The sequence below is a fragment of the Ranitomeya variabilis genome, chromosome 3, assembly GCF_051348905.1.
Source record: "Ranitomeya variabilis isolate aRanVar5 chromosome 3, aRanVar5.hap1, whole genome shotgun sequence".
In the NCBI taxonomy this organism is placed as follows: Eukaryota; Metazoa; Chordata; class Amphibia; order Anura; family Dendrobatidae; genus Ranitomeya; species Ranitomeya variabilis.
The window spans coordinates 311507139-311523382 of NC_135234.1; the positions used below are offsets into that span (position 1 = coordinate 311507139).

At 44.8% G+C, this 16244-nt stretch overlaps 1 protein-coding gene across 4 annotated transcripts in view; it reads left to right on the forward strand.

Annotated features, from left to right (window-relative positions):
- Window positions 1-5667, forward strand: part of LOC143815894 (membrane-bound glycerophospholipid O-acyltransferase 2-like) — a 240873-nt gene extending 235206 nt beyond the window's left edge. For all 4 annotated transcript variants that reach the window (XM_077295635.1, XM_077295637.1, XM_077295639.1 and 1 more), the window contains one exon: window positions 3320-5667. In XM_077295635.1, the coding sequence (XP_077151750.1) occupies window positions 3320-3461 (142 nt within the window). In that variant the 3' untranslated portion in view covers window positions 3462-5667. The remainder of the gene's footprint in view (window positions 1-3319) is intronic.
- The last annotated feature ends 10577 nt before the right edge of the window (window positions 5668-16244 follow it).

The following is a 16244-nucleotide window of genomic DNA, read 5'->3' on the forward strand; positions in this document are numbered from 1 at the left end:
CTGTGCGTCTTTTGCATGTTTCAAAACATATGGCTGATGGCACCAAGTTCATCTACAAGACCAAAACTAAAAAACCGAACTTGCAAGAATCACTTTAAATATTCTTAGTGTTTTTGCAAAAAGCTGTTTTATTCCTGTAAAAAAAAAAAAAAAAAGTATAAATGTATTCAAACCCAGAATACATAATGGCTACAGAAAACCCATGTGCACAGACTTTGTACAGGGGCACAGCGTCCTCACTTACCCAATGACACAATGTGTATTCCAGCTTTCAGGAAGCACCATAGTCTCCCACTGAATAGTTGCTAGTGATACAGCATGCAATGTCATTTTTTTTCACACAGATCTATCATTCAAAATATAAAAATATTTGCAACATGAACCATAAAGGGGGTAACATAAGGTGTGGAAAATGTTTTAAACTCTGCATACATTATGTTTTTGAACCATGTTTGACATATCCAGTGGGAGCTTTCCTACTATATATCCATATTGCCCCGATTACCTGTGTTCCAGGCATGCATTTGGCATGGCTTTCATTCATTGAATGGAATAGTGCCGTTGACTAAGCTATTTTATGATGAGGATTAGAATAAACCTGTGTAATTCGTTGTAATATGCTTTTTTAGAGTAGACCTGTGCAAAAAAGTGGCCAAACAATCATAATGAGCAGAATTAACTTGGGCAACAGTCAGTCTCATGTGGCCCCTATAAAAAATGAATTGCCCACCTCTGCTCTAGAATGGCATATATTTCAGCTTTTCATTAGCTGTATACATCAGCAAATAATGTATAATGTCAAATGAAATTGTTTTAAGGCCTAAAAAGTCTAGGTAACATAGCAGCATCCAGATTGTGGATTGTTGAGAAGGGTAGATTAGACTGCCTCTCTGCGTTTCACCCTTTGGCTCATCAGGAGGCTTCGATAAGAGGTTAGATTTTATCATGATCTGACATCCTTATCAAAGCCTCCTGATGATTGAAAGGGTGAAACGCGTAGAGGCAGTCTAATCTACCCTTACCAACAATCCACAATCTGGATGAGTACTATCTTACCGATTTCTTTTGGTTCATTTTGTTACCCTGTCTACTGATTTGTTTATTTATGCACCTTGAGATTTTGTCAAGATATCTAATTGTTGATGTACCTACGGATATATACCCTAACCAACCCATGAATATATCAGATTGTGTGGTTAGTGATGGGACAATATATACATCTCACTTTTGACAATAGGGTATGCTCCTGGCATGGTCATTGATTTAGCATCTGTTAGACATTGTGGTGAGGGCTAACTAGGGACAACAAGGGACAGCCTTCGTTGAGCGGGGACGCCACGTCGCCTGCGATTAGGGTGCCAACCTACGCAGCTAGGCAGGAACCAGTCAATAGACATCACTAGGGAAAGACAGTTTAACCATCCAGATTTTACCCTAATTGAGTTATTTAGACCCTTCCCCAACTTTGTGAGCCCTTCAAGAAAAAACAGACTAGGTCCTATAGATGGGGATCACCACAAAACAGATAAGGCATAAGTACGAACACAACTTTATTGAATAGCATATACAAGTGACAACCACAATTTAAAAACATTTAAAAACACGTGATTATACAATAGCCCCTAATACGGCACTAACCCACCAAGGACTTGACAATGTGACCTTATTTATGCTGTATAATACCACCAGCCAAACTGGTCCTGCTAACGTGTGACTATACTCTGATATGAAGCACTCCCCTGGACAAAGTACAATAGTACCAAGTATTGATGACAGATGAAAACATAAAAATAAATAAAGAAAAATAAATGAAAAAAATATATAATAATGAAATACCTATGGGAATGACCCCAGCATGAATGGCCCTGCCCACTTAGGTCCAAATAACAGGACCACAAAACACTGTTGTGCCTGAAAATACAGAGCAAGTGAGCATATAGATGGAAAATTTACCAAGTAGCAGGAGCCAATTTGACAATTGATGGTTTTTTACCTATTATCATTTTTTGTTTGTTTATGGCTCCTGCTACTTGGTAAATTTTCCATCTATATGCTCACTTGCTCTGTATTTTCAGGCACAACAGTGTATTGTGGTCCTGTTATTTGGACCTAGGTGGGCAGGGCCATTCATGCTGGGGTCATTCCCATAGGTATTTCATTATTATATATTTTTTTCATTTATTTTTCTTTATTTATTTTTATGTTTTCATCTGTCATCAATACTTGGTACTATTGTACTTTGTCCAGGGGAGTGCTTCATATCAGAGTATAGTCACACGTTAGCAGGACCAGTTTGGCTGGTGGTATTATACAGCATAAATAAGGTCACATTGTCAAGTCCTTGGTGGGTTAGTGCCGTATTAGGGGCTATTGTATAATCACGTGTTTTTAAATGTTTTTAAATTGTGGTTGTCACTTGTATATGCTATTCAATAAAGTTGTGTTCGTACTTATGCCTTATCTGTTTTGTGGTGATCCCCATCTATAGGACCTAGTCTGTTTTTTCTTGAAGTATGTTCACTGCTGTGTAGGTCCTGGTGGTATCCCACCAACCGTGGTGCCCCCATATAGTTAATTTATATAACTTTGTGAGCCCTGTAAGTTCACTGTGGGTGGCTATATTCCCAAGGTTTGGGAACGCTTTGACACAGCATCTAAGCAAGTGGATTTCCTCCCCCCCATTTTTTGATTAATTGTCAGTGGTTTGGTGGTCACCAACAATAAGACACCAATTCCATAAGGATTACTATGATGTTGCAGTCGAAATTGGGGTTTTGGTAGTCAGTACTTATTCATCTATCTCATTTCCTGCCTTTTTCCTTATTATGTAGGGCGGAATAGGGATATTAGGGACAGCCGCCGAGGATCAGGGGTACCACTGTCGTGGGATATAGGGTGCCAACCTCCGCTGACAGGCAGGAATACAGAACAGGTCCTTCACTAGGGTGCTGTTAGTATCTTTTTTCTATCTGATTTAAGTTAGTATTTACATGTTATTTAATTTAGTATTTACATGTTGTCTGTTTGGGATTATTATCCCTTATTTTAATGTAACATTAATAAAATGTATTTTTTAGAGGTTTATTTATGTTAGCTGATTTGGTCTAGACCTCTGGCTTCAGGTACGTTTTCTATTTCTACAACGATATCAAGAAAACAATATGCAATGTGTACAGCAAGTTATATTTATTGAACGTTAATGTGGAAAAACTGTCCAAAAAGGCACCACAAAATCAACAATAAAATATGAACTACCTTATAATATGCTATATGAAAACCCAATTGTTTGGTGACGTGAGTTTATCCTCTTTCTCTCCAGGTCCTTGGGTTTTTGCCTACACATTCTCCCTGTGCTGCTTCTTCTCATTCTCCCGCATAGAAAAAGGCTTGAGACTAAAGGAGGGAGTTCTAAAGAGCCACCCTGTGATCGTAACTACAATCATCTCAAGAAGGAAATGTGAAGAGGATATCCACTTTTTAAAGAGGCAGACGCGTCATATAAAATTTGTTTTAGTAAATGAATATGTCAGCAGCTGCCTTGAAACAAGTGCCTTTGTCTGTATCAACTAATTATACCGGTCAGCATTTGGTTTGGAAGTCTTCTACATTCCAGTTCATATAGACTGCTTAAAGTTTCATTTGGACTACACAATACGGAGCTGCCTCTACATCTTTCCAGCCAGTGTCCTTAATATGTATTTCTAGTCATACTCGGGAAGAGACAAGAGATTGTAGGAAGTGTCCGTTAGCACAAGCGTGCAGTTTATAATGCAACTTGTATCTTCATGTATACAGCCTAGTAGGGTTGAAGAGGAAGGTTATATGATCTGTAACACTCCTCTTTTCCCAGGGCAGTGGAGAGCACAGCTGCTGCCAGACACATCTAGCAGCGGCATATCTCCCCTGAAAATAAATTGACCATCTGATGAAATTCCAATTGCCTGATCCTTCTCTCCCCCGAGTCGGGTGTCCCCATACACGGTCGATGGTCGGCCAATCATGCTGAAATCTACAGGTTCAGCTGACTTTCATCACCTAATGTGTATGGTGGCCTTTAGATTGAAATAATGTCGGGTCTGGAGCATATCGTGATCTCAATTCAATATAATTACAGGGAACCTTGATCTGGTTGTCACAGTATGGATTTAAAAAATAATACTGTAGCTGTTTGCCAATGGCGAATTCACATTTAACGTTTACAAGGTATTTTTTTCTTGAACTTTTTTAAAAGAATAACATTTTTAAAAGAATACAGGGATAAATCCCTTAACCACTTAACACTCCATTGCAAATATATCCATTATGAAGTGGGTCAGGGTTTGTGACGCAGGCTCGGAAGTTGAGCCTGCTCCGCACACTGTAGACGGCAGCTATATTAAATAGCAGGCACCTGTGTCAAACAGCTGCACTAACACCGATGCAAACTCTGGGAGTCAATGTGTTACTATGGCAGTCGGGCCCCAGTCGCTGCCACAGGCTGAACTACAAACAAGACCCAAATTTTCACTATATGCTGCAATACGGTGGTATAGCAATATGTAGTATCAGTGATCAGATGGTCAAAGGTCCCTGACTGTACTAAAAAAAAAATAAAAAAAAATTTTGAATGACCCCTCTTATTTCCAATTAAAAAATAAAAAATAAAGTCCAGTCTATGGAAATATAAATTGAACTAACTGATTAGTTAGTGCCGTCAAGAGAAAAAAAAAATCAAAACGCCAACATTTTTGCACAATGCTTCTCTAAAAACAATATATAAATAAACAATAAAAATGTCATCTCTATCCCAAAATGTTATTGTTTAAACCATCTGCTTGCCTCACAAAGAACCAATCAATGCAAAAAAGAACATTACGAGTCTCGGAAAAGACTGGTTGGTCAGAAACCAACTTTTTTTTTTTGCACAGAGTTTTGACTTCTTTTTTTTTCACAATTTTAAATACAAAAAAAAATCCATACAAGTTTCGTCATACTGTAATTGTACTGACCTGGAGACTCATATTTCCATGTCATTTTTACCCCACAATTGGCAGCATAAAAACAAAAGCCATCCCACTTGGTTTTTTTTCTCCATTTTTCAGTGCATTGTGTGATAAAACAACTGATGTCAAAAAAGGTCATGGCTCTTGAAGGAAAGGGAGGAAAGAGAGGAAAAAACAAAAGTGCAAAAATAATAAATTGCCAGGGTGTTAAAAAGTTAAAGAGAGAAGAATTAGGCCTCCCACATAACTGTATTGTGTATTTGTAGGAATCTGTAATATGGCACTTACAGCCATCTATCAGCACACAAACTGTGGCTTGTGCCATCACATGTAGTATTACCAAGCCTCCTTCCATGGCACGCTGTGCCCTACCAGGCACCATGTTGGCATCACCTACAGGATGTGACAATATACAAGGACATTTTGTAAGCAGCGGCTCTTGCATACTGCATAAAGAAATATAATCTTTTTCCTGGATCTAACTTTTACTACGACATTGGATTTTTCTTATCATTGTGTGACTGCATTTTATAATTTGTTATGGATTGTAACATTTAAAATACTGTCATTTTCTCTCCACACTTATTTATATCCTAATATTTTACAGAATTTCCTGCTTGCACGGTATTTGCAATTCCTACTTCATAGCTAGTGATGTTTAAATTAAATTTGTATTTTCTTTAAATGTTGTTGACATATCATTTTAAGTACAGGGCCGCATAGAGATAAAATGCATCACTAATCAATATTCTAGGACACGGACGGCACTTTATTGCAAAACAAAATCAAGAAGTCTACTCCCATAATAAACCACATGTGGTAAAGAAAGATCGCCGCCATATTTATATGGAATCAAAGCTTTATAACCACAACCAGTATCTCCACAGCTTGTTTGACTTCTTCTTTGCCTTGTGATTTGGGTGGTGCATCTATGGAGGAAGTCCTGTTACAATTAAGAATGACTTTCCAACTATGCCACGTTATAAATCCAATATGGCAGATTCAGTTAAGCACAGAAATCTGCCTTTGGTGCATTTCACAAATGATACTTTGGGGTATTTTGAAGCTTTCTGATAATTTTAGATTGTTGTGCCATTATCTATTATGCTCACTTATATAGCACCATTATACTCCACAGTGTTTATCATCGCTGTCCGCTCTGGGGCTCACAAGCTAAATTCTTTAACAGTATGTCTTGTAGTGTGGCAGGAAGCCAGATAAAACCCACACAAACATACAAACTCCTTGCAAATGTTGTCCTTGCTGGGATTTGAACCCATGACCCAAGTGCTGCAAAGCTACAGTGCTAACCACTGAGCCAACTTGCTGCCTACTATAGTAGAATAATATTGCAATGAGGAAATGACTTATAGGGCTCTCCCACAGCAATGTCTGCAGTAAAAGGGGTAAAAGACTGACTCCTGACTCGGTGAGGTCTCACAGTAACCTTACAAGCAAGGAAGGAATTTGGGTGCTCTTTATGGCTAAATTGTACACCCAAACAATTTTCCTTACTTGAGCAAATACCAAAATGTGATGCAATTAATAGAAAACCCAGCAGCTTGCTTCTAATTTTAATAGTATACTGTACAAAGTGCATAAAAATTAATGATGGAAATAAATACATAAGTAGCTCTTCCATTTTAGTAAATACTTGCTTTTCTCATAATACAACAGTTCTGGAGCATCTTTTGTTAGACCTGCCGTTCCTCTCTTACAACACTTGGAAATTTATGAATCAAGAAATGCAAGAACAGGTTTTATATTGCCCCTGGAACCTCCACAGTTCACAAAATTGGGGGTCTTGTGGTCTCTCTTTCAATGGAGCTGTGTTTGTGCATGATTGCTGCCACTCCATTCAAGGGGTTGTCTGGCCTTGGTGTACAAGTCTGCAGTCACTCTATGCACTGCACGCTGTGAGGATTCTCCGGCGCCAGTGTAACATCCCTTCCGGCATCACCTCATGGCTTCTCATCCCCCACCATTCAGGTACACAGATTTACTCACCACTCCAGTTCTGTCCTCTGCTTGCTGTATACTGTAAGCCCTCTGTCTTCTGCTTGCTGTTTGCATACTTGGTGGCTGCAGGATTGGGGCAGCCGTACCTGACATTCCTAATTCTTAAAGAGACAGTGCGCACATCTCTAATGTGTCCCCAGCGAATTGCTTAGACACCTGGTACTTAATGCATCTCCACCAATGGGAAGATGCCTGAGCATCATTTTCTTTCAGTCTGTGGGCAACTAGTGAGTTGCCAGGTCCTGTCTCTGATCTTGCCTTCCTGTTTCTGCCAGCCACCCTGGGGGCTGTATACCCGGGCCTGAACCCTGATTCTGTCCTTGTCTGAATTAGGACCTATCCATGTACCTGCTTGAATCCAAGTCTGGATCTTTCCATTCCCTGCTGACTGTCCTTATTCCTCCCCCTTAAACTTGCAGTATCTGAACCAGCACCTTTCTCTATTCTGTTGTCTCGGTACGACATTGGTGATCTTTGTGTACACTTGCTACTTCATGGTAAGTACCTTGAGTGGTCCTGTCTGTCCTGCTTGTACCTGTCCTTGTATCGGTCTAGTGTGGACTCTATCCTGTCTGTCTAGTGTGTACTTGTCCTTGTTATTGTCCTATGCTTTACCGCATCTACTGTTTCCTATGCTTGAACGCATCTGCTGCTTCCTGCTTGTCCATACCTGTGGCTCTGCGCCTGTGCCGCACCCACAGAACTCCTTGTCTGAACTGGGTCCTATCTGTTTCTGTATTCGAGTCGTAATTGTCTGTGTCCCAGTCCTTCCTGAAAGTGCTCCTGTAGCGCCCCCACTGCCGCAGGGCCGAGGGGTACCCGGTACCGGGCCTCTGAGTCTCTGCTCTGGGGTTGTCACGGTGGCTAGACCCGGTCCGTGACCCTGCTGAGGGGCGTACAGTGATAGATGTAGATGGTGATGTTGCGGTGCAGTGTAGGTTGTAGTAAATAACGAGGACACCAGGTTGCAGTCTCTTTACCTCTTTACTGAAGATCTCTGGGTCCTCAGTCCGGAATCCGGATAACCAGGCTGCGCAAGTCCGGCCGGCCCAATGGCACCTCCAGAGTTCTCTTAACAGGTGGAAATCTGTGCCTTCCTTCTAGCGCTAGGTGTTGCGGTCCTTCCCTGCTGTGCTTACGGAAAGTCCCCACAACTGTTGTGTCTGTTTCTTAAGTTCCCTCACAACTCGATTAGATGATGTTCTGCTAATCCTCCGTCCCTCCCTGATGTTACGGTTAGGACGTCATACGGGTAAGCTCGGAGCTCTTCCGGGACCCTAGAGTCGCCCCTCTCCACAAGTTGCCCCCCAAGACTGCATAGGTGATTTAGGTGAGACAGCCCGCCTTAGACTGACTGTCCTGCCGTTGGTTTAGAGTATTGCCTGAAGCTGAATATTGTAATACTTCCTCGGCGTTCCGGCCGCCGGTTGTGCGCCTCAGTAGGATGTTGCCTCGGTCTCACAGCACGACTCCTACTGGTATTCTCCTTCTTGCTTTGATCTCGTTTCTCACTCAGCACAATCTATCTCGCTTCCAATCCCTCCTTGGGCACCGCCGCTATGCTGAGCAGGCACGGTCCCGTTACGTTCGCTCAAGTTGCCAGGCCTCTGTCAGGATCCCACCCCTGACAGGGACCCTACCAAATCTTCTCCCACAACACCCTCTGCCACAAGGTGTTGCCTGGTTCCAACCCAGTCAGCTTTCTGTTCTAACTTCCTGCCTGACCCCCAGTTTTACCAGTATGTGAGGAGTGGCCTAATGAATAGAACCCTTAGCTCCCCCTGGAGGCCCGGCTGTGAAATGTATTGGTGTCTGTGATACCTGGTCAGATGAACTCCTTCAGTGCCATCAGACGTACCATAGCTCCCCTTAGTGGCGGAGCCACAGTACTGCAACGACCAGGACTCTGGGGCGCTGCACTCCCCCCGGTTAAATCCAGTACTCCTGGACTGAGAAGAAAACAACAATACAGGTTAGCAAAAAGACATACAGTTTTGAAAATGCAATAACAATAAGTAAGCTTGAACAGAGCTTCCCTTTATGGGAGGTGAGGACACTTGAACGTTACAAACATGGTTAAACATTATAAATTACAGGCTATAAATAACTCCTGTTACCCAACCGGGTATTCTACTCAGTGCAAACTTTTGAATAATAAGTTAACATTGCCTTTAAGGACGTACACTTCCTATCCACTAAAGACTTTACTTATAAAACATTATAATATTAATTAACTCTTTCTCTTTCATTCTCCTTCATTAAATCTGCAGGACCGCCTGTCCTAACCGCTCCAGGCCTACTGCCTCTCCTTTCTTTACAGGACCGCCCCTTTCAGCCCGGGCCTTCTGCCTTTTCAACTACTATACACAGTATAGAACATAACATTTACTTTCAGTTTGAAATCACTGAGCCATCCTTACATAGCTCCCAGGAGGACTCACTGACTAACCCCGTACGGGTTCACTCTCTATCCTCATTTTTCTATCAACATTATTGAACCTTTCTTACAATTAACTAGTTAGTTACATTTAACGTTTACATATCAACATTATTACTTTCTTTCTTCTAAGACATTATTGCCCTCTAGCTGTCTCAAGGCAATACCATTCCTAAGTGCAACGTGTGAACATCCCCTTTAAGAGGGGACCAAGTCTTTATGAGGTAGCGCAGCTTCTTCAGCTACCAGTCCGTACACAGTAAGGGCTCCGGTGCGGTATCTTCGCAAAGAGTCCTTCTTTTATGTAAAACCATTAAGAAGGTGCAACTATTTCCAAAGAGTTTGTATCATGCATTGTTCATGATCCAGCAGTTCTTTCAGTGATGAATAAACAGGAAACAAAACAAAAAGCAGAAGAAGGGATCCCGGGTAAACAAAGGGATCCCTTTAAGAATAACCCAGGTCGGGTTTAAAGTAGCAAAAAGCAGGGAAACAAACAGTTAACTATGTACAGTTTCAGGTTTCCGAGGTTTAGTTGGACGGCTTCCAGGGCTGCACCTGGCACTTAACCCTTCTTGGCCTGGGCAAAGTGAGGTCCAGGGTTACACCCAGTGCTGGACAAACGCCGCTAATCTGTCTTTTATGTACAGTTAAATCATGCGCAGTGATGGAGGTCCGCGCAGCTTGAGTATGGGCATTTGCTGCAGCAGAGGTAGCGGCTGCTGCAAGATCAGTCACTGAAACGGAATCAGCAGCTGTGGCACTAGCAGTCACTGGAGTGGTGTCGGTCGTCAGGGCAGGGTCGTCCTTCATACCTGCTTCAGACGTGGTCCCTCCGGTGCCGGTCTGCTCCGCCTCCGCTGGGGTCTGGAACGCTGGTTGCGGGGCCTTGCGCTGCGGCGTTGTCATCTCCGTTTGAAGCATCTCGCTTTCCGGCAGGGCCTTGCCTTCTGGCTTCGGAGCGCTGGAACTTTTTTCTTGCTCCGGACCAGACGAGGCTACCGACAGACATCTGGTGAGGCTCCCGATGAAGGTCTTCTTCCACTCGGCCTCAGTGCTCCGCTGCGTCCGCCGGAGTTGGTCGCCGAGCTCGTCCGCTCTGGCCTGCAGGAATTCAATATCAGCGGTGGAGGCCTGGTTGCGGTGCCCCTCCGGGTAGCTGGGGGAGTCCTCGGCTCCGACCCCACGCTCCGGCTCCGGGTGGCTCGCCATGGCGTCCTCCATGTCTCTGAATTCTTCTTCCTGGTCCTTTTCTCGCTCTCTCCTTCGTGGGCGGTTTCGTTTTCTCTGTCTCTGCCCACCATTGAGGATCAGGAGGCGGATCTCGGCTGCTGACGGACACGTCCTCAAGGGGCCGAGATATTTAGACTGGGCGGACATTGTCTTTCGCGCTCTTCAGCTTGTTCACGCCCACTTCCACGCCTTTCTTCTTCTCCTGCGCTCTCCTCAGCGCTGTAATGGCGGCGGTTTTGGCGCGAACTTTTGGCGGCAAGTGACAATCCACAGTCTTTGCAATAAAGTACAGCCCAAGCACAGTAAATCACAGTTCCAAGGCACACATGACCGGATTCTTCGGTCTTAAGAAGATCCTGTTCGTGACGCCAAGTTGTAGCGCCCCCACTGCCGCAGGGCCGAGGGGTACCCGGTACCGGGCCTCTGAGTCTCTGCTCTGGGGTTGTCACGGTGGCTAGACCCGGTCCGTGACCCTGCTGAGGGGCGTACAGTGATAGATGTAGATGGTGATGTTGTGGTGCAGTGTAGGTTGTAGTAAATAACGAGGACACCAGGTTGCAGTCTCTTTACCTCTTTACTGAAGATCTCTGGGTCCTCAGTCCGGAATCCGGATAACCAGGCTGCGCAAGTCCGGCCGGCCCAATGGCACCTCCAGAGTTCTCTTAACAGGTGGAAATCTGTGCCTTCCTTCTAGCGCTAGGTGTTGCGGTCCTTCCCTGCTGTGCTTACGGAAAGTCCCCACAACTGTTGTGTCTGTTTCTTAAGTTCCCTCACAACTCGATTAGATGATGTTCTGCTAATCCTCTGTCCCTCCCTGATGTTATGGTTAGGACGGCACCCGTATGACGGGTAGGCTCGGAGCTCTTCCGGGACCCTAGAGTCGCCCCTCTCCACAAGTTGCCCCCCAAGACCGCATAGGTGATTTAGGTGAGACAGCCCGCCTTAGACTGACTGTCCTGCCGTTGGTTTAGAGTATTGCCTGAAGCTGAATATTGTAATACTCCCTCGGCGTTCCGGACGCCGGTTGTGCGCCTCAGTAGGATGTTGCCTCGGTCTCACAGCACGACTCCTACTGGTATTCTCCTTCTTGCTTTGATCTCGTTTCTCACTCAGCACAATCTATCTCGCTTCCAATCCCTCCTTGGGCACCGCCGCTATGCTGAGCAGGCACGGTCCCGTTACGTTCGCTCAAGTTGCCAGGCCTCTGTCAGGATCCCACCCCTGACAGGGACCCTACCGAATCTTCTCCCACAACACCCTCTGCCACAAGGTGTTGCCTGGTTCCAACCCAGTCAGCTTTCTGTTCTAACTTCCTGCCTGACCCCCAGTTTTACCAGTATGTGAGGAGTGGCCTAATGAATAGAACCCTTAGCTCCCCCTGGAGGCCCGGCTGTGAAATGTATTGGTGTCTGTGATACCTGGTCAGATGAACTCCTTCAGTGCCATCAGACGTACCATAGCTCCCCTTAGTGGCGGAGCCACAGTACTGCAACAACCAGGACTCTGGGGCGCTGCACTCCTAGTCTGAACTGGGTCCTCCCCATCCCTGTATCCCAGTTGTACCTGCCTGTATCTCTGTCCTTCCTGTTCCTGTCCTTCCCGTCTAAACTGGTTCCTACCCAGCCCTAGATCCCATTCGCACCTGCCTGTGTCCCAGCCCTTCCCAAAACTATTCCTGTCCCTCCAGTCTGAACAGGGACCTGCCTCCCTGCCAGAGTGTCAGCTGTGCCTGCCTCCGTGCCAGAGTGTCAGCCATGCCCGCCTGCCCGGATTTGCCTGTACATCATCCGTGTCTGCCAGTACTTGCCTGTCTATGCAGTAGTGTTCAAAATAATAGCAGTCCAATATGACTAACCAGATTAATCAATGTTTTTGGTATAAATTATGTTACCACATGTCAAACAATTTACCAATTGAAGCAGTAGATTCTAAGAAAACCAACAGACTCGGCATTCATGATCTGCATGTTTTTGAATCTGTATATTAGAATTAATTGAAAGGGGGGTATTCAAAATGGCAGTGTGGAGTTAAATTATTGAGGTAAAAAATTCTGTGAAGAAACAGGTGTGAATCAGGAGGCTCTTACTTAAAGGGAACTTGTCACCCCACTCAGGCATTTGTAACTAAAAGAGCCACCTTATGCAGCACTAATGCTGCATTCTGACAAGGTGGCTCTTTTAGTTATGCTCCCTGCACACGCTAAAATAAACGCTTATAAAATGCGCCCCTCATACGTGAAATTGTCCCAGGGCAGGTCTTTCCCCCCTAATCCATATGCCTCCCAGCCATCACTCCGGGCCTGTGCGCACCGGGCGCCGCCTCTTCTTGCTTCATTAGCATCCCCGGCACCTGCGCTGTAAGTTCGAAGGGCAGCGCATGTGTCACACGGATTTATGTCTTTTTACATCAACTAATGAACTTGCCCATCAGACCATGTGGGGTCATCACAACAGACCCAGACCCTAATCACAGGACAATAAAACAATCCTTATCTAAGAATTGGCCCAATATTTATGGACGTAACTGTATATCACCCATGGTAATTCTGCTTCATGTCACCTGGCTTATCCATGGTTTTTTTTTCCCTCTCCCTTTTTTTTTTTTTTTTTCTATCCTATGTTGTGCATAAATATGTGATTCTTCAGAATTTGTTTTAGTCTTTGCCTGATGAAGGGACGTATGTAGTCTCGAAAGCTTGCAATTTGTTACCATCTTTTCAGTTAGCCATTAAAAGGTATCAACCACTGAGGACTCTCAATTCTAAATATTTGAGAAATGATAGGCTGTTCAGCTAAAATGATCTCCAATGCTTTAAAATGGAAAGCCAAACCAGAGAGACGTGGAAGATAATGGAAGACTACCATTCGAATGGATGGATGAATAGCCAGAATAGCAAAGGCTCAGCCAATGATCAGCTCCAAAATGATCAAAGACAGTCTCAAGTTACATGTGAGGACTGACAGTTAGAAGATGCGTGAGTGAAGCTAATCTCTTAGCAAGTTGTCCCACTGTTAAAAAAAAAAAAAAAATGTACTGAAGTGGATACAATTTGCCAAAGAACACATCAACTGGCCTAAGGAGAAATGAAAAAACATTTTGTGGACTAAGGCTACGTTCACATTTGCGTTGTGCTCCGCTGCGTCGGCGACGCAACGCACAACGCAAAGAAAACCGCAACAAAACGCATGCTAAAACGCTGCGTTTTGCGACGCATGCGTCCTTTTTTGCCGAAAGTTGGACGCAAAAAAAATGCAACTTGTTGCGTTCTCTGCGCCCAACGCTTGCGGCCATGCGTCGCATGTCCATGCGCCCCCATGTTAAATATAGGGGCGCATGACGCATGCGGCGACGCTGCGGCGCCGAACGCTAATGTGAACGTAGACTAATCTATATATATAATTGTCTAAGGGTTTTTCTGTCTGTCCTGGAAATCCCGCGTTACTGATTGGTCGAGGCCAAAATCTAAATCTACTATATAATTGTCTAAGGGTCACTTCCGTCTGTCTGTCTGTCCTTCTGTCTGTCTGTCATGGATATTCATTGGTCGCAGCCTCTGATTGTCACGGAAATCCAACTTGCTGATTGGTCACGGCAAAACAGCCACGACCACAGTCTGCACTGTGGCACAGTCCGGCGCCAAAATGGCCGCTCCTTCCTCCCCGCAGTCAGTGCCCGCTCCATGATCCCCTCCAGTCAGCGCTCATACAGGGTTAATGGCAGCGCTAACGGACCGCGTTATGCCGCGGTGTAACGCACTCCATTAACGCTGCTATTAACCCTGTGTGACCAAATTTTTACTATTGATGCTGCCTATGCAGCATCGATAGTAAAAAGATCTAATGTTAAAAATAATTAAAAAAATAAAAAATCATTATATACTCACCTTCCGCCGCCTTTCCCGCTCCTCGCGACGCTCCGGCGACCGCTCCATGCAAGCGGCAGGTTCCGGTGCCAAGGATGGTATGCGAGAAGGACCTGCCATGACGTCACGGTCCTGTGACCGCGACGTCATCACAGGTCCTGCGAGAAGAACCTGCCATGACGTCACGGTCAAGTGACCGCGACGTCATCATAGGTCCTGCGCTCATACCAACCCTGGGACCTGAAGCTGCCGCGTGCACCGCGCACAGGGCCAGGACTTCAACGGGCCTTCGGAAGGTGAGTATATGTTTATTTTTTTATTTAAGTCTGTATGCTACGTGGCTGGGCAATATACTGCGTGACTGGACAATATACTACGTGGCTGGGCAATATACTACGTGACAGGGCAATATACTACGTGGCTGGGCAATATACTGCGTGACTGGGCAATATACTATGTGACTGGGCAATATACTACGTGGCTGGGCAATATACTACGTGGCTGGGCAATATACTACGTGGCTGGGCAATATACTACGTGGCTGGGCAATATACTGCGTGACTGGGCAATATACTACGTGACTGGACAATATACTACGTGACTGGGCAATATACTACGTGGCTGGGCAATATACTACGTGACTGGGCAATATACTATGTGGCTGGGCAATACACTGCGTGACTGGGCAATATACTATGTGGCTGGGCAATATACTACGTGACTGGGCGCAATATACTACGTGGACATGCATATTCTAGAATACCCAATTCGTTAGAATCGGGCCACCATCTAGTCTATATATAATTGTCTAAGGGTCACTTCTGTCTGTTTGTCTGTCTGTCTGTCACGGAAATCCCAAGTCGCTGATTAGTCGCAGCCAAACGGCCACGACCAATCAGCGACGGGCGCAGTCCGGCCGCGAAATGGCCGTTCCCTACTCCCCTGCAGTCAGTGCCCCCTCCATACTCCCCTCCAGTCAGCACTCACACAGGGTTAATGGCAGCGTTAATGGACCACGTTATGCCGCGGTGTAACGCACTCCGTTAACGCTGCTATTAACCCTGTGTGACCTGTGTGACCATCTTTTTACTATTGATGCTGCCTATGCAGCATCAATAGTAAAAAGATCTAATGTTAAAAATAATAATAAAAAAAAAATCGGCTAATCTCACCTTCCGTCGTCTGCCAATGCACGCGCTGCTGCTGCCGCCAGCTTCCCTTCCCTTCCCAGGGATGCATTGTGAAATTACCCAGATGAGACCGCTAAGTCATCTGGGTTATTTCGCAATCCATCTCTGGGAACCGAAGCTGGCGGCAGCAGCGCGTGCATCGGGACAGCTTCGCTGGACGGCAGTGGTGAGTATATAGCTATTTTTTATTTTAATTATTTTTTTAACAGTGATATGGTGCCCACACTGCTATATACCACATGGGCTGTGTTATATACTGCGTGGCTGCTATATAGTACGTGGGCAGTGTTATATACTGCGTGGCCTGTGTTATATACTGTGTGGCCTGTGTTATATACTACATGGGCTGTGTTATATACTGTGTGGGCTGTGTTATATATTGTGTGGCTGCTATATACTATGTGGGCAGTGTTATATACTGTGTGGGCTGTGTTATACACTGCGTGGCCTGTGTTATATACTGCATGAGCTGTGCTATATACTACGTGGCCTGTTTTATATACTGCGTGGGCTGTTATATA